The 24,820-nt window shown below is 41.1% G+C and overlaps 1 protein-coding gene across 1 annotated transcript in view; it reads right to left on the bottom strand.

The window, feature by feature from the left end:
* Nucleotides 1-1,652: 1,652 nt before the first annotated feature.
* Nucleotides 1,653-24,820, bottom strand: part of EXPH5 (exophilin 5) — a 37,538-nt gene continuing 14,370 nt past the window's right edge. Inside the window, exons 2-6 of the mRNA XM_040057049.1 lie at nt 21,641-21,798; nt 17,346-17,490; nt 12,679-12,727; nt 11,024-11,150; nt 1,653-9,474 (exon numbers count right to left, since the gene is read on the bottom strand). Coding sequence (XP_039912983.1) covers nt 4,169-9,474; nt 11,024-11,150; nt 12,679-12,727; nt 17,346-17,490; nt 21,641-21,798 — 5,785 coding nt within the window. The 3' untranslated portion in view covers nt 1,653-4,168. The remainder of the gene's footprint in view (nt 9,475-11,023; nt 11,151-12,678; nt 12,728-17,345; nt 17,491-21,640; nt 21,799-24,820) is intronic.

Consider the following 24,820-nt stretch of genomic DNA (forward strand, 5'->3'; position numbering starts at 1 on the left):
GCCTGCAGGTAGGGCCAGACTCAGCAGGGAGGGCAGGGGAGAGATTGAGACCAATGACCTATGCCATCAGCGGGGCAGGGACAGGTGGCCCCAGGCTGGGCTGAAATGGTGTCATGAGTCATGGGCAGGGAGAACGGGGGGAGCCCTGAGGAGGTGGTGGAATCAGGACCTGATGGTGCTCTTGGGCCCCTGTTCCTGGGAAGGAGCCACCCCTGTTCCGGTATGGGCTGGGAGCAGCTCTGAGGGAGCGGCCCTGGGGGGTCCTGGTGGGCATGGAGGGACATGGGCCGCCAGTGAGCTCTGGCAGTAACAACGGCCAACAGCAGCCTGGGCTGAATTAACAAGGGCAGAGCCAGAGGTCGAGGGGAGTCATTATCTACATCCATTCAGTACTTGTTAGACCACATCTAGATCCTGCATCCAGCCTTGCACTCCCCAGTACAAGGCATCAATAAACTGGATTGAAGCCAGGGGAAGCCACTGAGATGTCAGAGCTGGAGCACCAGCCCTGTGAGGAGAAACTGGGGCAGCTGGACTTGTTAAGCCTGTTAAGAGATACCTTCGATGAGGGGGTGGACCTTACAGAAGCCCCCAGGAAGATCATGAGAGGGTGCAGGGCAGAAGGATGAAAGACAACTGGCATGAGTTGGAAGAAGAGATGGTCACCCTGTAACATCTCCATGTTATAGGCTGAGGAACAGGTTGCCCAGAGAGGCTGTCCAGTCTCCGTCTTCAGAGATTTTCAAGCCTCAACTGGATGAAGCCTTAAGAAGGCAGCCCTGACCTTGAAGCCAATCTGCTGTGAGAAGGAGGCTGGACCAGAGACCTTCTGAGGTCACACCCATCCTGACTTATCCTGTGATGAAACCATAAAATTTCTGTCCCTTCTTTCAAATGTCATCAAGATGGTAGAATACTCCAAGATCATCTGAGTACATGCATGACCGACTGGGTGGACAGAGGTCTAGACAGAAAAACCACCTTAGTTCATAAACCATGTTTCCTTCTGAAGCGAGGCTGAAGGACTGCATCACTGAGCTCAGCTACCACAAATGCTGGCTGTAGTAATTAAGGCTGAAAGACCGTGATGAGTCTCACACTATTACATGGAACGTGGCAGCCAGGTTTCGCTCAGGCCTAATTGTAGCTGAAGGGATCTTCACGTGGAGCTCATCACCTTGTAAAACTACTCATCCAACACTACCCTTGGCCCTTATGTGGAGTATTGGCACCCCAAGGCAAGCTGTAGGGTTTAATATGTCTGCTGTAAAGATTCTACCGTGGATGGAAAGCTATTTGTCTGCTAGAGACTCATCAGCTGGCAGGACAAGAGAAGGCAGCACACCCTGCCTGTGCAGGAGGCAGTCCTGAGCCCAGCAGCTGATGGGACCGCTGGCCATGGCTGTGAGATGGACCAAGGCTGCCTGCCCTGCTCAATCCATGGCTTTGTTGGCCATCAGCACCCTGATGATGTTGGCAACCATATTAAGACGCTGGATTTTTTATTTTTTAAAAATATTCTACTGCATTCACAGCATGTGAAAAACAAATATGGTACCAATACATTTTTCATGTAAATGCAGAATTTATTTCAAACAAATAGTTTTAAATGTGAATATCCTGTAAATTATTAACATTTATAGAATATATTTTTGCCAAAGAAAATCTTGGAAGAGTGGAAGTGTCAAAATTTGGCTTTGCTATACTGAATGGAACTGATTGCTATTCAAAAGGTATGTCTCTCTATGTTTTCATGCAATTGACAGTTAGAATACTGTTATTCAGTGTAAATTTTAGTTTACAGGTCCTCAACAGGCTGCAGTCTTCCACAACTGATTTACAATCAAAAGCAGTCTTTACTTGCTTACGTTAAATCAAGCCACCTGAATGCCTGTCATACACAGCATTGCAAATGAAAAAAGTTTATGCCAGCAAGGTGAGCACTTAATCCAACTACTTTTGAATGGGTAGAAAATAGTTACAAATAAAAAATGTTCTAAACCATCCACATCTAGTCAAGAAAAACTGTATGATCATTTACTTGCTTTTACATTCCTTTTATTCCTTTACATTACATTCCTTTTATTATTCTGTACATTATGTAGACTGGTATCCCAAATTTTTGGATTAATTAATTTTGCAGAAATGTACAACGGCAGAAATTCCGCACAGATACTCGGCTGGTTTTATTGTCTTACTCTACAGAATCCTGTACACACAGAGAATAGAGACATTTACAGAAAAACATAATTTCTCCTTAGAATTACACATTTTACAAGACTGCAATTATACAGTAGTCATTTCCTTCCAGCATTGCCTGTGTCAAAATATTCTTATATCCTTGTGAAACAGGCAAGTCATAGAGATCAATTCTGACTATAAATATACAGTTTATGTTAGTCCTTCTATGTACAACAAAAGACAAATCACCCCAGCAAAAAGTAATAACACTTATATATCAGTACAGATCTGAACTACAGACCCACTTCTTTAACGAAGCTTACAGTATGAAAAAGTAAGGATACCTCTTACCTACTATAATATTTTCATCTTTTAGTTTCTTGTGGAGTAGTCAGTGATACAAGCATTGCTTGTTTTTTGTAAAATATATTATTTTAAAATACCGGTATACTGTCCTTCAAGTTAGAAAAATATAATTATGTCCTACAGAAATTTTATTGGTTTAAAAAGCATATAAAAATATGGACCATCATTTCAGACCATATATGAAATTAGAAATAAAGTAGAAGAAAATATATAACTATTTTAAAATATATCTTCTGGCTCAGTGAACCACTTCCGATTTTTTATAAAAAGAGAATAAAGCTTAGTTAGAAATTTAATAGCCAGGGACAAGTTTAGGCTACATTATTGTTCTGGCTGAAGAAAAGCCAATGGAACATGTTTACACCCATTCAGTTTAGAGGATAAAGAGTACTGTGGTAACAGCAGCAACAGTTGAAAAAATACCAAAAAGGGATGGTAATTTAACAAAGGGCAAAAAGCCTTTCTTGCTGGTTTTATTTATTTTGCAAGTAAAAAGCTACCAGGGTGTGGTGCAGTGGTGCCCCAGCCAAGTGCCCTCTCAGGCTGCCCTGGGTGCTGCTGCCCTGAAGGAGCCCAGTGGCTGCAGCTGCCTCATCCTGAGACCAGCCAAGCAGAGGCAGCTGCAGAACTTTGGGACCTCACAAATTGTTTTGGTTATCTTCTCACTACTAGGACAACTAAAGATTCGGCCTATGATGTTAATATAGGAAATCAACAGTCTAAATCTTTTTATATTTTGAACTGTTTAAAGTGTCTGATTTTTAATCTGAATTAATCTGTTTCTAAGTCAAAGGCAGAAATATGGACAAGCATGACAACTGTAACCAAAGATGTGCTGGTTATGAATCTTCCATGTCTGGAAAGCAGATTTCAGTGCTCAGCTGTCTTTCTTTTGGTCAGTTTCTCGGTGCTGTGCCCTGTGTTTTTTCTCCTACACTAGAAGTACTTCTGCAACTCACACTGCTCACTGCTCTTGCAATGCTGAAAAGTCCTGTGGTGGAATCTGCCTCAACAGCACAGCAGAACAAATGCCACCAGGGACATTCCTGCTACACTTCCCAGGAATGCAGAAAAAGAGCATTCATGCAGAACATGCTTTAAAGATTTCAGACGTTTCATTTTGTGAGGATATTTGATATTTGTTCAGTGGGAAGGATTAGCATTATCATGCTTGATAATGAGGAAGATCAGAGAAACAGCAAATTATCGGCAAAGTAACTTCTTGGTTTTCTGTTAAGTTCTGTAGGAAAAAGCAGCTCAAGCTAGAATTCCTCCATTCCTGCACTGCATAGCTGGCAGGAACCTAACTACTGCTTGCTGACTCAGAGGAAAGCCATCCCCGGCCTTACACTGCCCAAAGCTCTCCACAGCTGTTTACCTTCTATTATTTGGGGAAGGGATTTTTTAACATTGTTTTTCCCTCCTAAGAGAAACAGGAAAGCTGAAGCCACACATTTGATACAAAAGTCAAATGCTCACCTAATATAACATACTAACTCCCTTGAAACTAAGGAAGCTGTACCAATTTATAGCAGCACAAGAATGGGCTCAGCATATTTGATGTGCTTTTTGCCTGCCCAGAAACGACCACACTATTGTGGCCTCTTAGTACCACAGTCCCTTACAGCTCTGATTCTTTATCTATCTCATCTAGGTAATATTCATCGTCAGTGGTGGTATCACTGTCTGAGTCTGAGTAAGCGGCTGAGTCTTCCACGTAGGCATCAGTCAGCTCTCGGGGGGACGAAGCAGCTGATGACATTTTGCTCCCAGCAGAACTCGAGCTCAGAAGCTCAGCCCTGTTTATAGAAGAGCTCTCTGCATCTCTGAAAGCACCAGGGTTGTTAAGAAGACACGGTCTCCATAATCGCCCCTCTGTGAGCGACCTCTTGATATTTTCCAGGAAAGCCAGTTGTTGCTCTTTGCCAAAGATACCAAATTCCACAGACGGATACATTAAATTTCTAGTGCTGTAACATTTTTCATAGTCTGATGCCCAGTTTTCATTCTCATCACAAGACAACAGCTCTGAGTAAGATTTAAATCGCTTCCCATGTATGCCATCTTTGGGTAGAATATTGCTTCCCGAGGCAGAGGTCTCCAGGGAATCTCGAGCACAAATGCCCTCAGAGAGGTGACGCTCACGCTGACTTTTTGCATGGCTCTTGCGCAACTGATAGCTATTGAGGTTAGCGTTTTCTAAGCTGGTAGGCTGAGAGGTATTTTGATGCTGACCAAGCACTGTCTGGGAAGTCAAGTTTTGCTCTGGACATGTGTCTGCCTGCAAGCAGCTATTTACATAAGTGTTGGAGTTTTTGTCAGTCAAAAGTGGCGAGGGAAGAGTGCAGGCATGACTGCTAGCTCTTCCTTTCTCTTCATCCAGTGGGTATGAGGTAGTAGTGCTGGGAATGATGGGCTGGCTTTTGCTTTCTAACCCAAGATCAAGTGTTTGGGAATTCTTATTTCTTGTGGTTGCTGCTTTATCTGGAAATAGGCTTGTGAGTCTTGGCCTATTTTCCACTTTCATTGCAGTTCTTTGAGGACTGATGGCTTCCTTCTGGGCGTATGAACTTGTAAAATTCCTCGTTTTGCTGTTAACAAGGAAAGAAGGATCATTCTGATTTTCAGCCTTCTTATTATCAGCTGTTCTTGGTCTTGGAGTATTCTTGTCAGAGTTCAGATTGTGATTCTGATTTTCATTGTCCAACTCCAGGAATGGCTGGTGGGAATCCATTGAAATTAATGAGTCAAGGGACATGTTGACCTCTACAGAAGTAGCACTTCCATCATTCTGTGAAAAAATGTTACTTATGTGTGGTTTGGGGGGTAAATTTTTACTTGAAAATTTACGACTTGTTTTGTAAACAGCTGCCAATTTATTTTTAATTGAAGGTCTATTTTTCCTTTTTTCTATATCTTTGACTTTGTCCCTTGTGCAGTCGGAGAAAAGCTTGTTCTCCTCTTCTGCACTCTGTGTTATGTTCTCATCTTGTATAATCCTGGGGACTTTATCTTTAATGTTCAGGTTGCCCTCACTATGCCTCGCTGATTCCTGAAAACAACTGTAAATTTTACCCATATGAGAACTCTGTGAGTTTTGCTCTTTTTTAATTTTCAAATTATTTACTTCATTTGTATCTGTGCTAGCCACTTTGTCTAGCTGAAGTAGTGGATCAGCACTGGAAGCTGTGCTTACCTCAGATGTTTTGCTTGGAGCCTCTGGAAGCACTTTGCTACAGAAGTTTAAACCATTCTCTTTTTTTCTTGAACTGTCAGCCCTTAATTGCAGTCCACTAAATTTATTATTACACAGAGGGGTGGTTCGGTGTGGGACATCTACTCTCTGTTTAACTTGGGTACTATCCCTGTACACATCTTCTATGGGAGAAAGCGGCACATTAGCATGCTCTGTGTTACCACTCCTTCCAAGGGAACTCTTCTCTCTGGAGCGGAGGAATAAACAGTTCAGATTTTTCTTGTTCACTTTTGGGGGCTGAGAGCAACTTTCAGAGCTTCCCTTCTGTACAATATTTCTATTCGTTGAATTAGAATATAAAGGATTCTCTAAATGTCTGCCTGGCTTAGGAGGGGATGATAAAGCAGATATTTGCGGTGTGGCTCTTTGTAAAATTTCCTTCTTTTCTTTTACATTTATTTCTGCCTTTTGTCTGCTTGAAGCATCAGAAACAGCCTTACCTAACTTATCCACTATTGCAGTGGATTGTGGGCCACCACTTTCTTTTGTCACCACATCAGAAAGTACATTTTCTGCTAATGAAAGATATGCTGAATTATCTTTCTTGTTAGGTACCGCACTCACTGACTTCTCAGAGCTAGGGGATAATTGAGAATTCTCTTCTTCACTATCAGCAGCAGTTCTTAAATTCTGAGGTGTCACCAGAACAGAAGACACTTGGTCAGAAGAGTATGAAGGCACCTCTTTTTCTGAAGTAGTGGGGAAAAAATCATTTGCTAAACTCACATGACCTTCATTTTTCTTGTTTTGTATTCTTGGTGACTGAGCATTTTCTTTGGGACAAGGTAAATCTGCATCCTCTAAATTATCTCTAAAGAGGCTACAAAATGTTTTTGAATGCCTCCGTGGTAGAGTGTAATAAATTGAAACTAGTTCATGATACTTGACATGATCTTCATCAACACAAACTGTAAATGTGCTTGTGGTTTTATATTTCTGCAAAAAATTTCCCCCCTCCTTATGATCTGAAAACATAGAGGATTCTCTTCTACGTAGATGTTCACATCTGTCTGTCAGATCAACTGATGTACTATTACTTATTGAATCATTAATATTTTTGGTTAAAGGACTGTGGTAATCTTTGTCACCTGTGGCAGCATTTAAAGATGCTGATGTTAAAAAGGAACATTTTGGGTCTAAACAAGACACATCTCTTTGATTAGAATAAGAGGTGTCAGCTCTGTGCAGAGTTTCAGACCTTAAACAATTGTATGATGTTCTGCTTTCTCTAGGTAAAGAGATGGGTGTCTCTGACATAATACTACCAGCAATGCTAGCTGATTTTCTAGGCAAAGTGTAATAAATAACAAGGGGGTCAGAAGATTTGGAGCTGTTTCTGCCAGGGGAGCCAGTAATGCTGCAGCTACTGGTATGTCTTGGTGAGCTGTCTTGCTTGTGAAACCTTCTGATACAAGGTGAAGTACTCCTCATTTTTTCAGCTCCTTTTTCAAGGCAAAAATAACTTAAACTATTTTCAGAGGTATTGGGGTCTCCATCAAAACTATGCATATAAATATTTCCAGAATTTGTGTTTTGTGGAGAACTAGTAGTGAATTGTTCATTACAGTCCTTAGTACCTAAAGTGCTTGCATTTTGCAGTGTTTTCTGTGAAATCTCTTTGCTAACACCTGTTCTACTCACTTCAGCTGTTTTCCCCACTTCTGCTTGAGATTTAGTAACAGCACAATTTACCAAAGAGCTAGTTTGTGTTCCTAAGCATGTAGAATTGTCTTTATGAGAAAGCGCTTGTGGAGAGTTTTGTGAGAAACTAGATGAGCGCTCAGGAGGACAGGACAACATGCCTTGACAGTTTGATAATTTTTCAGTGGATAGAGCAGAAGTAACATTCAGTAGTGAGGACTGTTTCTTTGAAGTAGCTTTGTTAAGGGCTTCTGCACTCCTGTTATCCTGTTTGATGCTCTCTCTTTGTGCTGCATAATGCAGATTATGTTCCCATTCTTTCTGACTTGGAAGAAAAAGTTCCTTCCTGCTCCCATCAGCTGGCAAAACACAGGGAGGATGACCGAACACAGTGTTGGGTGGGCAATCATTTTCCTTCATTTCTACATTTCTTTTGTCACCATTTGATGTACAAATTTTTGTAGTATCTCCTCTGGCAGTGGCTTGGGTTTGTCTCTTTGATGTCTTTGTGTTAAAGAGAGATACATCTCTTTGCCACATGGCAGAAGCAAGGCTGTTAGAGGAAAAACTCCGTGCATTGATGTAGCTTGTATCTGCTTGTTGAGGAACTGACGGTAACAGCATGTCTTCATCTGGCTGTTTCACACCTCCAGCCTTTTCCAGGTGTGTAAAGTCTGCCTTAGTACTCCTTTGGGTAACAACAACTGAATTCCTGTTCAGTCCTGTAGGTTTTGGTTGGTCCTTTGAATTGGGAAAGACTGACTCATCAGTTCTGATACCAGATGAAGAAACAGAGGAGTTATAACTTAGCCAAGGCTGAGAGCTCTCAGTGAATTCTGAAAAATGTCTGTTGGCACTTCTTGACATCCTTTTGATACTTGTATTTTCTGGAGAGTACATGTGAAAATCGTTCTGCAGGCGCTGTGCACCAAACTTGGCATTCTTTATATGTGCCCACTGGTGGTCATTTAAATTAGCCATAAAAGCTTCAAAGCTGGCATCAGGGGAAAGAAACACTTCATCACTGTAACACTGAGGAATATCAGCCCAAGAAGGAAAGCTGTCTTTTCTTCCATAAGAATTTTTTTTGTTTGCATACAACTTGCCATGAGGAGAGGTATCTCTGTAGTAGGATCTAGAAAGATTATTTTCTGATTTGTATAAAGGATAGTTTTCCCAGTTATCAAAGGACAATGCAGAAGTAGCTTTGTCAGGACAACTAACTCTACTAAAGCAATTACTGCTTGAAATAGATCTGTAGTGGTGTTTTGAGTGGTAACTTGGGTATTTCTTAGTTTCTTGTAAAGAGCTAGGATATCTACCATGGTCTGTAGCATGAAACTCCATCAGTGATTGAGTTCTAAACATTGTTTCTGGAGTTTGTTCTGAGGAGTCTGGTGTGTTGTTCCATACAATGGAAGACAGAGGAATTCTCTTTGGGTTCTGTCGGCCAAACCTTGGTACAAACCCATTCTTGCTCTCCCTTGCCAATGGATGCTGCAAACTTGATGCTGATAGCTGATCAGAAGATACTGATGATGGACATCTTCGAAGGGAACACACAGAGTAACTTCTGCCAGCTGTATCCCTGTTCATACAACCCTTGTGCCTAAATCCACTGTTCTGTGTTACGGAAGGGGGATATAAGCTCCCTTCCGAAGACCGTCCGAAAGAAACTGCAGAGAGCCTCCTACGGTGCAGACGAGGATTTCCATCGACTGCATCGCCGTAATTGCAATCTTCTTGAAAGGCTGCTTGGTGCCAGTTTATATATGCACTGTGTAACTTCCTTGGTCTGATGAAAATCTTGTGTTCATCTTTGGCCCTTAGTGTTCTCAGTCCATCTGGGAAAAATGTGCTGGGCACATCACTCCAGTCATTTCTCTGTTGTCCCCTACTAGCAGTCAGTCTCTTTGAAGTAGGGAATGCACTACTACTTTGGACATTTGATGCACTGCTAGTAGAAGCTGTCCTGTCCAAAGGGTCTTGGGTTTGTTCCTGGGCCAGCTGGTCATCCAGATCACTTAGAACTGCACAAAGGAATAAAAAAGATACTTGGTTTTGTTTTCTTTAATAATCCTCTGACTGCTTATGTTAAAAAGTTTCATGTATTACATTAATCATCAGAACTGGCTTTAAAAGGAATCAGCTTCTCAGCATTCAAAACCCTTCCCAAACCACACATTCTTCCTCCATAGGACCTTTCAGCAGTCACCCATTATGACTACAAGAAAAAAAATGCTCTCCTCCATAAAGACTACCCTTTATGTAAATGTTAGTCTTTATGCTAAGTCTGAGTTCTCACTCACACAATGTATATGTGTGTGCGCATAGACCTTCCAAATATAGTCTGTAAGCAAAAAAATCCCTGAAAAGAATTCACTAGGCAAACATGGACCTTTCTGTGTGTTCACAAAGCACAGTTATGACATATCTATACAAAACCAGAATCCTGCAAACCATCAAACAAGCATATTCAGTAGTCTGCCATGTCCACTGTTTGTTTCATTCATAAAAGTAGTGCTCTTCTGAATTGTATGAGCACTGAAAATGGCATTTTCTGGATAAGAAAGGGTAATTAAATAGTTAGGAAGCTGTGATTCAGTCTAGCAACAAATATGTATTTATATAAATATATATAGGCAACCTCATGAACTGGAATTAAATACTGTATAGCTCAATTAACCAAGATATCCAGTCACGAGACTGACAGCAACGTATTAAAACATAATTAAAACTATTATGCCTTTGCTAAATGTATTCTTCTGCTGTTTTGGAAATACCACACATAATATACAATGGATATGATTGTTTTGTTACAGAATTTCCTAATCCACTTAAATACATAAGACTGAGTGATCAGTCATTACAGATCTGTGCTAGCACTACAAAAGCATTAAGAAAGTACTGATAAGTATGTATAGCTGGAATAAAATGTAATCCAAAGGTACTAATATTTTCCAGTTTTCCTAAGTTTCTCTTCAGCACACAGTAGGGAAGACTCCTCAGAAACTTAGCTTAGAACAAGAAAAAAGATGTGTTGTTTCTGAGTCTTCCATTGGGAGGACATGAGCCAAGCTAAAAAAGAACGTGCAACTCTTGACTGGGGGTATTAAAAGGTTCCCAGAAAACTAAGTGAATGCCTCTTGCTTCTGTGGTTTGTAGCTTTACAGTTTATAAAACCAGGCCCAGTAATTCATCATTATCAAAATTATGCGTGCAGGGAACTGGGATAGATTTCTCACATAACCATATTTCTGGATCTAAAGGGTGCAGTATGGGCTCCTGGCAGAAACAGCAGAGTTACTTGCACAGCAGAGAAACATGCACAGTTACTTGGGATTCTTCTGAACTGTACCAGTCTGAGATGAAATGCATTCTAAGAGTGATCACTGACGTCTGCTGAAGTAAATGTCAGAGTAGACATTCTGCTGTCAGACAAAGACAACAAAAAGTAGCCACTCTGCTGGAAATGAGTCATGTTTTACAGTCTGCACTTTCACAGAAAATTCTCTCAAACCGCAGTCACTTCTGGTAACAATAATCTCAAACAATACCAAAATAAGGACACACACTTACCACTGAAAATCTCCTTCTCTAGCTGTTCATTCCATTCCAGTGTACTTTTCTCCATTGTTTCATTTTGGTTTGTATCAAAAGAATGACCACTTGTTTCAGTTGACATTGGGGAATTACACATTTCAGCCTGTTAAAAATCGTAAGGTAACCAGGTTTCAGTTGTACATGTAGGTTGAAATCACATTTCACATATCACACCACAAACTGTGTCACAAGTCCCAGAGGTGAGCAAACTCTGTCAGTCCATTAAATAATGTATTATTAAAATACACAACAGAGGGTTGTAAAATTGCATGCCTTTTATAGACTTCTACACATACTATAAGAAGAATTACTCATGTTGTCCTCATCCTGTAGCATGTTTTGGATAAGGGCATAGTTTACTTATTTTATCCAAATGCATCCTTATTGCATTGTATCTCTCAATTTAGTTTTCCACAATCACTTCTTCCTTGACCAGTGTATTTTAAAATTCACACACTGACCCCCCAACAGAGATTTAATAATTTAAGACTACAGTCCATTTTCTTATTGCGAGACAGCGCTTAATGGTAAAAGTGGGGAAAATGTCATCCTACTGCACCATCTCTGTTCAGATTACGTGTTAAACTGAGAAGTTCTATCCCACCCTATTTCTCTCAGCTCACAGTCTCAGATGGTGGAAGTGCAGACAACTGTTTAAATTCTGAATTGTTTCAGCTGAAACTCTTCCTCCTTTTTTCAAAAAAACCCCCCACTCTACTACTTTTTTGTTCACCATATTCATAACATTTTACTCATCTAGCTACAATATAGCTTTATATAATATGTTTATATAAGAGACAGGATTCTCTGATAAGATCTTTGCTCAGTCGTATATTAATATAGATTATCCCTTTGTTTTTGAAATATGACAGAAGGGAGGTGGCCAGTTTACATCCTCTGTGTCTTTGATTACACACTGTATACCTTCTTAGTCCCCTCTGTGGTTATACCATCCAACTGAAAATGAGGAAAAACATGTTAGCAATACAGGGTTATAAAGTAGTTAAGTTAGAAAATATAATCCTTGAAAGAAAATCTGATATTTCAACAGCATGCACTTAAATTACATCAGAAATAAATCTGTTGTTTTATCCTTGAAATGAGCTTGTGCTTATAAAATGGAATAACACCCATTAAAAAAAGAAAAAAAAAATCCTACTTCAAAATTTACATGGTAGCTCTATGCATGGAAATGTTGCACGAGAGGTTCTAGCTTACTGCCTGCCCAAGCCAGCTACTCTTTTTCATCCTTGTACAAATGAAATGAAACAAAGTAAATACATTAGATTATTGTGTAGTGGGAGTTTTGATCTATTTACAGGTTGGTTACAGTTGCCAAGATACGTGAAGGTCTTGACCTAGGAAAAGATCCATGCGATTATTCTGTCGTTATGAGAGAACTGGAATCTGGCAGAGCTGGACATAGGGCCTAGCTAGGAAAGCTTTGGACTTTAACAGACAAGCTCAGTCTACTACAAGTTCACAACACAGACATTTTACCCAGCATTTAAAACAAGAAATGCAAGAATACTATTTAAACAGATATGAAAGCAACAGCCTATACCAAGGGGACTAGTTTTTGAAAAACCTGGATTTCAACATTGCAAACAATAAATTGATAAGCTACTTACCGTGGCCATTTCTTCCACTTTTGAGGATGGACTAGCAGAACTGTCATATCTGTAGGCAGAGGGATTTAAATGTTGGCTTTGAAAAGGAACTTGATGTAATTTCGTCAGGTAGTGAATATCCATCAGCTTCTCATTTTAACAACTATTGAGAAGCATCTGAAGAAAATTCGCTCTATGAAGAATTCATCCTTACCTCCCCCTGCCAAAATCCTCTAAAAATAAAGTGCTGGGAAAGTGTACCATTCAGTTTGGCCTTGTCACCTTGCAAACTTCCTAACTGCACAGCCAAAAATGAACTCAACCTACTGAGCCATCTCAGTGGCTGCAACAGCCATAAAATAGTTGTTTCAATCCAGCATTATGGTAAGATGTATTTGTTTCTTTTTCCTAACAAAAATAATTTAGTAGGTACTACTCATAGCCTAAGTTATACACTTGTTAATCTCTGAGTGCTTTGCATCTGCAATTCTATGGTTTTTTTCTTCCATTTCACCCTGCTCAGATGCAGAGCTGTGCTCTGTACCGGCAAAGGAGGAGAGACAGACAGCAGATTGCTTTTGGCGTGAACTTCGGAACTCGCTGCTTCTCACGAAAAAAAACCCCTTTATTTACCAATTTTTAAGACATGGTAGAAGGCTCATCTGCTTTCCTAAGCTATTTAAGGCTGCAAGGGCTTGGCAGAGAACTGGCTGGAGTGTCCGTGAGTAATGCAGTGGTTAGAACAAGACAAGAAGCCCTGAACATAAAAAGTACTCTGTTGTATGGGGTGACTTGCCGACAAATACAAAATAAACGAAAAGAAACAAGACCAGGACTAGACTTCACTGAGTCTATTCGAGTCTGCACATCCTTGTTTTACTACTAAGCAAACCCAGTCCCTTCAAAAGCCCTGAAGGAAATGCTGTTCAGCCTGTGCTTGTTGCCAGTTCTTCCTTGTCTCAGAAACTGTTTTTTTCCCAGGAAGTTAATCCTTGGGAGAAAATTCAGTAGGGAAAGATAGTTCTGCTCAGTCCTGTTTGTCTCCAAGCCTTTTTGAATGACCTTGTTCTTCGGCTCTTAAAACCTCCCTGCGCTCAGGTAGTCTACTTTATTGTGCTTCAACAGCAAGTATAAACCGGCTTGTTGGCAAGTTCTTTGTGGCCCAGCCTTTCCTCCTGAAGTGCTTTGTCATTTGTTTGCAATGTGCTTGCAGGCAGGGAAGAACAGTTGAAAGGTGCAATTTGTTTTTGCTTCTGTAATTGTGAACTGTAAAACCAGGATTCCTCTCTGACATAGGGTCCAACTGAAACCAAACAAGCCTGTTGACTTCAGCGGGCTTAGGATTTGGCTAGACAGTCTGAATCTGAAATTCCTAACTTTTCCTTGTAGCTCTGAATAAAAACAGCCATTAAATCAGAGGGTTACCTCTACCTCTGAATGAAGTTTACAGAACCAGAACTCAGAAATGTATGTAGCTTTTCCTTTAAACTTAAATAAAGTTGTGTTTTAATGCTTCTAAACCAAATTAAGAATGAAACTTACATTTCAGAGCTTTTGCAATAATTTCCTGCAAATTAAGTTCAGTAAAATCCTGTGGCTTAGCAAGTTACCTTAGTCTGACTTATATGCATAACAAAAATGCAAAAGCTTTGTTAGAAGCTTTCTTCTTCAGCTTTACCGTGCAAAGCCACTCTTTGGCAAAGCCCAAGAGTACAAAGCTCTCCCCACTTAATGTTGTATTAATTTCTCCTTGCAATGAACCTACATGAAGTAGACATGTTAGTTAGAAATGTCAGTTAGAAAGGTCTTCTGATAGTCTAGGCAAAATTTAAATTTTCATTTGCACCTCTGGCACTATTCTAAATTCATCTGTGTCTTTATTGCCATTGTTCTCTCAGAAATAACTGGTCATTGCATGCTGCTGTATTTTTCTCCCTGCTAACTTATACTGACGAGGTTATTTTAATCTTTTCCCTATGCCAATCTCTCAATTTCCCAAACTCCTTTATTATTTTCCATGAACTGTTTTAAATTTTCCAGCATTTCAAAATTAAATTTTTTCTTACTTTCGGAGAAATATTGCTTAATTTTAGGAAACAGTATTTCAGTTTCTGTTTTGGGTAATGACACTGAGCAGTGTTTAACATTATTTTGCACACAATGCATATACACATACTTGTAAATTTGTCTATTATTCATAAACAGGAAAGAAGATAAATTGATGTTCAAGTTGAGAAATATTTGCCATCTGGAAAATACTCCTCAGTATGGAAAATGAGAAGTTATATTTTATACTTTTCCAATTATATATATGTACCTTTTCAATGACAATCAAATGTAAGATTAAAAGTAAAAGATGACTATCACTATTGGTAGCAATAATAAAAATCCATGACTTAAAATCTGCTGCGAATTAGTATTTCCACGGAGGCAAGGCACCTGTCTTCCCCAGGCTACCACCGAGCTGTCTAATGTCAGTATAATCCATTTTCTCCAATACTATTCTAATCAGTACTACATAAGCAGCCAACTAAAACCAAATACGTAACTCACATATGCTGAAAACACAATTAAACAGCATTTTTGTCCCGGATGAATCACACCTACATATTAGAAAACAGTAAGGATGAATTCAAGAACACTGACACCTTTGAACCGAAAGTGATCAAACATTTCACTGCCTTCAGACTACAGTTACAAACCTTCTATTAGCATCTTCCGGATCTCCATGTAAGAGCACTCCTTCCTGCAGCATCCATCATTTATTCTCACAGTAAAAGACACCGCAGCTGACGAAACTATCTCTCCAGAACTGAAAGGACCCTCTAACCAGCCATTAATGTTGAGCCATTGAAAAGCTTCTGCCAGTTAGGCTTACTTACAGGATTTACAGTGCTGCGTCCTATAGTGTTTCACTAGCTCTCCAAAATAACTCTACCTGGTGAGAGGCAGATTATTTCAGTGCTTTGCCTATGCATAAAGCAAACCACATGCCACGGCAACACCTAGAAGAGGGTGGGGGAAGTTTTCAACAGAGAGGCGTGACTAGAAAATGTAGCAATCAGCTCAGTTACACGTCAGGATTGACTTGTTTATTTTTCAAGTTATGCTCGGTCAGAAATCAAAGGCATCTGAGCCTGAGATACGGTAGATTTTCCATGGAAAAGCCAGATAAACACACACGAGAAAAGCTGATGTAATTAGTAGGCACGGTTTGGGTTTTTTGCCTTCTTAAATTAAGAAATCATTTCAGTACTTAGATTCTGCAGCAAAGCCTCGACCTTCGTGTGTGCACTGGCTACCTCACTGTGCACCAGGATAAAGCACCCTTGAAATCTGATTCTCAGTTACACAGGTGTCCCTTTATTCTTCAGGGAAGACTGTGGCCCAGCATTTCTGTGTTCCAGGATGCGGGGCATTACCAGGTCACAAGAAAGAGGAAGGAGAAGATGATAGGTATGGAGCAGGTTAACACTGCATATTCTTTTTCTGTGTTATGTTGTTATGTAAGAGAACAGTTACCAGTGAACATCCACAAAGCTAACCTCACAGCCTTTACTCAAACCTCTCCTTAAATCTCCTGCTTTGATACAAACACTCCACAATGGCAAGCTGCTCTGTTACAAAACCTACGTATCAGACTAATCATAATTTCTTTAGAGGTTTGCATTCCCTGTCATTGTTTATTACAGCTGTTCATTGTTTTACCATCATGCCAGCAGGAAGCCGCAGGCACAGACCAGAATACCAATCTGAGACTCGCTGAGTGAAAATCAGCTTTTTGTACCAAAGACCTTGCACCTTTAGACTTAGATTTCTCAGCACTGCACAATGCAGCTCCACCTGTGATTGCCAGTCCCAGGCATTACCCTAAGATGCACACAAGAATAGTAAGACTTCATTCACGTGTTGCTGACATACGGCCATACAGGACAAAAATTAAGAGAGCACAGGCAGCCTAACCAGCTTGACTGTATCTTGCCCCCATCCCTTTCCCTCTGAAAAGCAGCTTCAGCCCTGGGAATGGCAAAAGAGGGGGATATTCTTCAAACAGCAGCTCCAGAGCTGCATATGAGACCATCTTTGGTTCAGATCCAAAAACCAAAGCATACCAAAGTACTGAAACCGAAGCACTGACAAAGCACAGAAGGCAAAAGCGCCAAGAGCTGTCCTGTTTGCCCGGCTGGAGCTAAAGCTGCAGGGCTGCCTCTAAGCTGCCTCTGGGGTAGAAATGGTGGGAACTGATGCAGGAGAGCTGCCTGAGGCTGGTACTCTGTGCCGTGACTTGGGAAAGCTATGCTTTCCTAATCCATCACAGCCACAGGGCACCAGATCCCCATGCACCTTACACCATGTCCTCTTGAGAGGGAATTGAGAGGATGCAGCTGCTCCTAAGTATTTCATATACTTTAAGTCTATATGCAAAACCTTATGCAAAACAAAATAGGGTTAGCCAAGAGACTCTTCCTACTACTTGTGACTTAGTCCTCTTTCTTCTGACAAAATACAGATAATCTCTCATTACAGGACCAAGAAAAATCCCAGTCTTCCCAATCAGATGAAAAGCAAGACACTGGAAAAATAATTAAACAAAGTTTTCTAAAACTTTAGAACTTTTTTCTGAAACACAGAACAATTCATAGACTTTTTAAAAGCTGGAAATAAAGTATGTTCTGATTAATGCTCACCGTGGTTGCTTCTGAGTCTGCGTTTTCCTTGATTTTCTAAAGGAGGAAAGCCAAGCAAAAGGTGATCTGAACCCCAGAAATGAAGCTGAAGTGTTCTTTTGTGCTTGAGGATTTGTGCGGGATGACATTTTTATTTCTTTATTATCTAAAAATGTGATAAAAAGCAGATTTGTTTCAAGTTCCAAATAAATACAGTACTAAAACGTATAAATGTTATGTCTTCATAAATAATTTTCTTTTGCTTACCTTTTATGTCAGGAAAATCCAGTTTTGACATTTTTGGACAGACTATGGGACATACTGGTTTATAATGACTAACTAGAAGACAGAGAAAGATAAACAGGTCTAAAGTTTCAGAAGGCATTATTGGTTTTGGGTGATGCACGTGAGATACATGAGGCTGATCTTCACAAGGTAATCAGCACTCAATCACTTGAAAATCATATCTGTTTTAAAATGCAGGCAAAATCAAACATTTGAAAATTGAAGCACCCACAATCATTACTCACATTCTTTTTACATTTGTAAGAAATATAAATGTGACAATCCAGAATATACAATGACCTAACTGACTGTAACATATATAACACCAACTCTGACTAACGTGTCCTCTGTATCATAGAATTCCTTGTGATGGGATTCCTGTGGCCACTGGAGTACCCTTTTTTCTGCTACAAACTGCATATTGCATCTGTATTTTCAATGCAAGGTATCGTGAATGATATCTTTGGGAAGGTTTGACTTGTTTCCTTCAAATTGAACAAAAACTCAGTCTGCCTGTAAAAGCAGCTGGCATTTGGTGGGAAGATGAGGATGAGTATCGCTTACAGATAAGGGAAAGAAACTGCAGGATCTGCACCACACCACAGTGAAGTGGAGGATATAAAGAAATAAGACATCACTCAAGATTGAGGCATTACTTTTTATTTTCCATTTAAAGCAACCCATGCCTGAAACAATACAACAGCCTGAAAATGGCTTATCCAATGACTGTAGGAGAAAGCAAAACCAGAAATTAGAGGAAGGTGTCATTTATAACAACAGCAAGGGGCAGCATTTTGGACATTGTCCAAAATGAAGTGAATAATTCATGTAATGGTGCTTTGAAACCTGTGTGTAATTTATGGCTTTCCCTGCAGTGACAATCTCTGTGTACTTTAAAATGCCACATTCTTTACCCTTTTCAGAGCCTAATCTCTAGGTGGCATTGACTTCACAATGCAGATGACATCAAGAGAGTCCAAACAGCATCCTGCCATAGCCAGGATGGTCTAGGATGTAGACACTGCAAGGCTTGCAGGTAGAAGTAGTACCTTTTATTTAGCCAACTTACACAGTTGGAAATATCAGACAAGCCTCCGAGGCACACAAGCCCTTCTTCAGGTCTGAAATAGAAACAGGTTCTTTCAAAATTAAATACCAGAGAACAATTACACAGAGTTTAGTCAATTAGACCATCTCTGAAAGAGAAAAATAGTAGGTAGCTGAGGACTAGAGGGGATGTTGGGGAAAAAAGGTCAGGAAAGACTGAGATCTGTTCTGTGCAGGTCTGCACTATCAGGAAAATGTTTAAGATTTCACTTTCCTTTTGAAATACATGACTATGCTTCCAGTTGCTATGAAGCACAAAGAGGAAGAACTCAACGAAAAACATGCAGAAGTGTAAATGGAATAAAAGCATGTATTATGCATGAGAACTATCTGGATAGAAGATGAAAGACAGTACAGAATACCATACTTTTTATAGAGACACCATGTTTTTTGTGCATGTTCACGTTGGATGGGCGTCAGAACCTGTGAAATGAGATCTCAAGAAATTGCTTCCTGGTCAGGCCAACTTTTCAGGCTTTGTCACTCACCCTGATAATAAGCACTGGCATGCCTTTAGCCCAGTGTTACCAGAAAAAGTTCTCCACTGGTATATTCAAACCTTTCTCACCCAAACTCATCTACTTATTTCAAATGTCATTTAGGTGCTTTGAGTTTTTTAAGAAAACTAGGCAAAACCATATTTTTTTGTGCTGGTTTTGGCTGGTATAGTTATTTTTTCCCATAGTCTCTTGCATGGGCTATGTTCTGGATTTGTGCTGGAAGCAGTGTGGGTAACACAGGGATGTTTTAGTTACTGCTGAGCAGTACTTACACAGTTAAGGCCTTTCCTGCCTCTCACTCTACTCTACAAGCAAGTAGGCTCAGTGTGAACAAGGAGCTGGGAGGGGACACAGCTGGGACAGCTGGCCCCAGCTGACCCAAAGGACATTCCAGACCATTCAGCATCATGCTCAGAGTATAAAGCTGAGAGGAAAAGAAGGAAGGGAGGATGTTCAGAGTGATAGTGTTTGTCTTCTCAAGTGACCATTGTGTGTGATGGAGCCCAGCTTTCTTGAGGACAGCTGAACACCTGCCTGCCCACAGGAAGTGGTAACTTAATTCTTTGGTTTGCTTCTTCATGTGCAAGGCTTATCCTTTACCTATTAAACTGTATTTATCTCAACACACAAGTTCTCTCACTTTTAGCTTCCTTGATGCACTTGATGAGGGTCAAGTGAATGAGCCACTGCATGGTGCTTAGTTAATGGCTGGGGTTAAACCACAAGAGTCCTTTAGGATGCCCAATGCAGGGCTCGAATGTTTGAGATAACAAGAGATCTCAGTGGAAAGTGCTAGACTGAATTTATCACTGTTCTCACTGTTTAGCCACTGATTGACAGATTCCAGCCCTTGCCATGGGCCTTGCTTGCCAGGCTGTATATTAGAGCCTAATGCTCCTTGGTGGAATGGTTTTGTGCCATGGTTATGGTGCACCTCTGGAGGGACTATGGCCAAGAGCAAGTCCTTAGCAGGTACACCTCAAAGCATTTGTGGCTGTGCATGTGGTCATGCTGGAGAACCTCAAAGCGTGTGGCCGTGGATAAGACCACGACAGAGCAAGTACTCCCCTGCAGGGACTGCAGCCATGGGTAAAGCCATGTCGGAGTTGGTGCATTTCTGAAGGCATTGTGGCCCATGGAGGAGGCCATGCTGGGAAAGGTGCACCTCAGATGGACTGGGGCTGTGGATAAGTCCATGGCATGGTAAGTGTGTCCCTGGAGAGACTGTGGCTCTACTTGGAGCAGGTATCCCCCTGAGACACTGCAGTATATGGGGAAGTCTAAGCTGGAGCACAGGCAAGGTGAAGGCAGTGGAGTGGCTAATGGGGATACACTGGATAGTGTGGGACCTGAGCATGATGTAAATAGTATGAAATAAGGAGTAAAGAATGTGCTGGGTTTGGCTGTGATAGTTAATTATTTCCATAATAGCTAATGTTCTGGATTTGTGCTGAGAACAGTGTTGATAATTCAGGCATGTTTTCCTTACTGCAGAGCAGGGCGTACACAGAGCCAAGGCTTTTCTGCTTCTCACCCCACCCCATCAATGGGTGGATTGGGGTATACAAGGAGGCAGAAGGATGCCCCCAGCTGACCTGATGGATATCCCATACCACATGGCATCATACTCAGCATATAAAATCTAGGGGAAGAAGAGGGAAGGGGGGGACATTCACAGTGATGGCATTTGTATCATCAAGTCACAATTACACGTGATGGAGCCCTGGAGATGGCTGAACACCTGCCTGACCATGGGGAGTGATGAATGAATGCCTTGCTTTGCTCTGCTTGTGTGCATGGCTTTTGCTTTATCTATCAACTGTCTTTACCTCAATTCACTTTTAGCCCTCCAATTCTCACACCCTCCTGCAGTGGGGGAGTGAGTGAGTGCTTTGCTGCCAGCTGGGATTAAACCACAACCTTCTTGTACAACACAGACATTACTGCTTTGATTGGAAACTGCCACTGTATTTACTATAATTACAGCAATTTAATTTTGATTAATAAAGACATTTTTTACAGTGAGAACAATCAATCACTGGAACAGCCTCCTCAGGGACATGGTAGAGTCCCCATGATTAGAGGTTTACAAGATGTGACTGGAAAAGATGCTAAATAATGTCATCCAGGTTCCCTTTCCTATGAAAAACTGGACCTGAAGATCTTCTGATGTCCTTCCAACCTGGGCCATAGTATGATTCTAACTATGACATAACAACATCAGAGATTTTCTACTGTGAATCCCAGCTCTTCTTTTGACAGAATCTAATTAAAGAAACATACCCATTTTGTAAATATATCTTGGGTAACACAATGATATGAGAAGAAGTTCAGAGCAATTTCAGAAACTCCTTAACTATTACACTCTGACAATGATTGGTGACCATTAATATATAGATAAGGAAATGGACAAATGCAACTCACTGGTGTTTTTGCTCCTCTGTAGCTGATGCTCTAATGGTGGTTTTAACATTCTACTGGCATCAATGTAATTCTGAAATTTTTTTCTTTTTATTTCTTCAAACCATTCTCCAGTCACTCCCTGCAGCCCTTTTTCAGACTTCTTTCTCTTCAGAAGTTTGCTAAAAAGGAAAAAAAATTAAGCCATTTTAGATATCATATGCCCATCATTAGGAACTCTCCATGCCGTTCATAATTTACAGTATATCTCTACATATAATGACTTTTACACAGTCAGCGAGACATGATACATTCACAACGATCACATAAAAGTTTTAGTGACAGCAACATTCTACAGTGTAACAAATGAGATTATGGGACCAGGTTAAGAGGATGACTCATATGCTTGCATTATTCTCTTCCTTTTAGAAGGGCATCTTTTTTCCTTGCAAGAATAAGGCAATCCATACTCATTCTAAAACTAACTGAAAGTAAGATTAAGTTGATCCAATAATCAGAATAAATAACACTCTAAATAAAGCAAAATTTGATATATTTTTTTCACTCATTTAAGTAGAAGCAATAACAAGATTATTTTTATTTTCTAGGGGTAAATAACAGACGCCCTGACAGTGAGGTGTCCACTAAACATTCTCCATGCAAAGGAGAATGGTAAATTGTAAATTCAGCTAATAGATATTCATGCAACATGTTCAACAAGTTTATCACATTTTCCTCTTTCCTTGATGCATAGTGATTCTGCCTGTGTTCAATATGTATGGAGGCAACTAAGAATGAATATGAATGTTTGCCACGCTGAGGTGCAGCCTGAGCAAGCTACACACATGTGGCTGCAACTCAAGAAGATATTTAGCAGCAAGTTCAGGTTTTAGACCAAGAGGTCATAGGAATGAATTGTTTAGCTGGACAGAAAAGAACAAGGCACAGCTGCAAAGGAATGGGAATAGTGCAAGGGACATGCGACATTACTTGTTTTCAAATTACATTACACTAGCGTCAAAAGCGTAGATGTAAATACAGCAAATCCACACCCCGACTGATTCTGAGGGCAACAAAACAAGACTTCCTGCACAGCCTGGAGGTCTAATACCAATGTTTGAGCAAGGCTTTCATGTAAATCTGCCTCCTTAATCAGTGGTAAAAATCTGTGTCTAGGAATACAGATGCTCCCAAAGAACATAAATTACTTCAGTTATCAATTTAAATAAAAACTCATCTGAGACAATACTACTTCAGAACAAACTTAAAACTAAACATCTAGTCTGGAAATGGATATATTTTGACCTGGAATTTATAGAGTTCATTGTCCATACCAGCCCCTACCGTGCATCTAGTGGCATCTGATGGACAGGAAGGCTGGAGGGAGACATTTTTGGGAAATGAGTATTTCCTCTGAAGAAGATTACACAGCCACATGCACGGGTACTAGCCACTCCAAATAAACTTATTACAAAGGCAAAAATGTTAATCACCGCAGATATTACCGCACCATGGGAGTGACTAAACACGGTAAATGCACCGTGCAGCCTGGAACGCAGCCTAGCACTGATGAGAGACAGGAGGGGATGAACAACGCGCTCTCAAGAGCCAACTCCATGACCTCACTCCCCTGGCCTCACCAAAGGGGATCCAAGATACTGGGAGGAGTAAAAGCGCAGAGTAAAGCATTAGCTGCTTGGGCAGCGGCTGCGGCCCCAGCGACTGCCCCGGAAACAACCCGTGGGCAGCTGTGCGGCAACCCGAAAGCGGCGAGCACGCGTTGGGCCGCCTCCCGCGGGCTTTCATTAGGCCGTGCCGGGCGGCTTCTCCCCCGGGAAGAGGCGCCGGGATCGCCGCGCCCCCGCGGCCGGCGGGCGGGGCCCTGGCGCCCCCCGGCGGCGGCCGCCGGCAGCGCCAGCCGAGCGCCCGCGGCCGGGCAGCGACGGGACGGGCGGAGAGACGGCCGCTGGCGGCGCATCCGCGCGTTCCGGAGCAAAGGGAAGCATAAAAACCCCGCACGTGCTCTAACATCCACCCTAGCGGGCACTGCACGAGCGTGCCTTGCGCTGAGCAACGGAGTTAAAGTCTTGAACGAACACTGACTTCATGGTACACGCTTGGCGTTTTATGTAGTCGTTATCCGTGAATATGCTGCTTTTGAATTGCGCTGTCATGCCCGACTCATCAAACAAATCCTTTAAACTGCTTGTGCATATTTAGATTTATAAACGCGCAGAGAGGCCCATATATGGAACCCTATCTATGTAGTTATTTGAGTAACGAATGATAGTTAACGAATATGAGACAGGATACGTAGTTGCCATATTGCACGGCTTCGCGATGACTGCCAGCCAAACCACATCATTTCCCTACATACCTGCTCTGTCAAGTTTTCTGCCCCCTCGCGATAGTAATGAAGGACAGTTGTGAGCCAGCAGGAAAGCCCATCTCAAGAAACAATTACAGCAGGAGATGGTATCTGCACTCGGTATTGCAATGATGCCTCTGAGGCAGCACTATTGTTACTCGGATTACACATTATGTATTGAGACACTGCACTTTAGGAGTGTCAAAACACCTACTGCCCTCTAAACCAAATCCTGCTTCCCAGTCTGCTCCATCTATCCTTACTCCTCATTTGCCTACAGCTATTTTGTACACTTGGAGCCACTACCTTTTGAGAGGAGACAACATCATTGTGACTGGGAAAAATATCTATAAACTACTGTGGGATTGAAGGCAAATCCATTCCCAGGGTTACTTGCAGGAGACTGCTCCGCAAACCAGTGCAGGCAGCAACCCTAAATGACCTCACAGGCTCATTATCTTTTCCCATCTATTATTCTACTCAGCATCAAAACTAATGAATCACTCAGGAGCAACTTCTTTGCACTGTTTTTAAAAACATCTCTTCCTTATTGGCACAAGGATGTTCCAGTATTTTTTACAGACATCTCCAGGGAAAAGTTAACCCATATGTTTGTATGCTCTAGACTTTCATGTGGGTTGTCATAAATACTGTCAATAGATGGGTAGCCTCTTCTGCCACTTCTGGATAGGATAATTAGGAGTTTTAATTGCAACTGTAAGAGGAAAGGCATTTTCCTTACCATCTTCACTCTGAATATGGAGAGGAAAACATGTGTTCAAGGTAGTAGAGACTGGGTTACCAACTAGGACATTTGGGGACAACACTGTTGTCTG

This window comes from Hirundo rustica, chromosome 2 (genome assembly GCF_015227805.2).
Source record: "Hirundo rustica isolate bHirRus1 chromosome 2, bHirRus1.pri.v3, whole genome shotgun sequence".
In the NCBI taxonomy this organism is placed as follows: domain Eukaryota; kingdom Metazoa; phylum Chordata; class Aves; order Passeriformes; family Hirundinidae; genus Hirundo; species Hirundo rustica.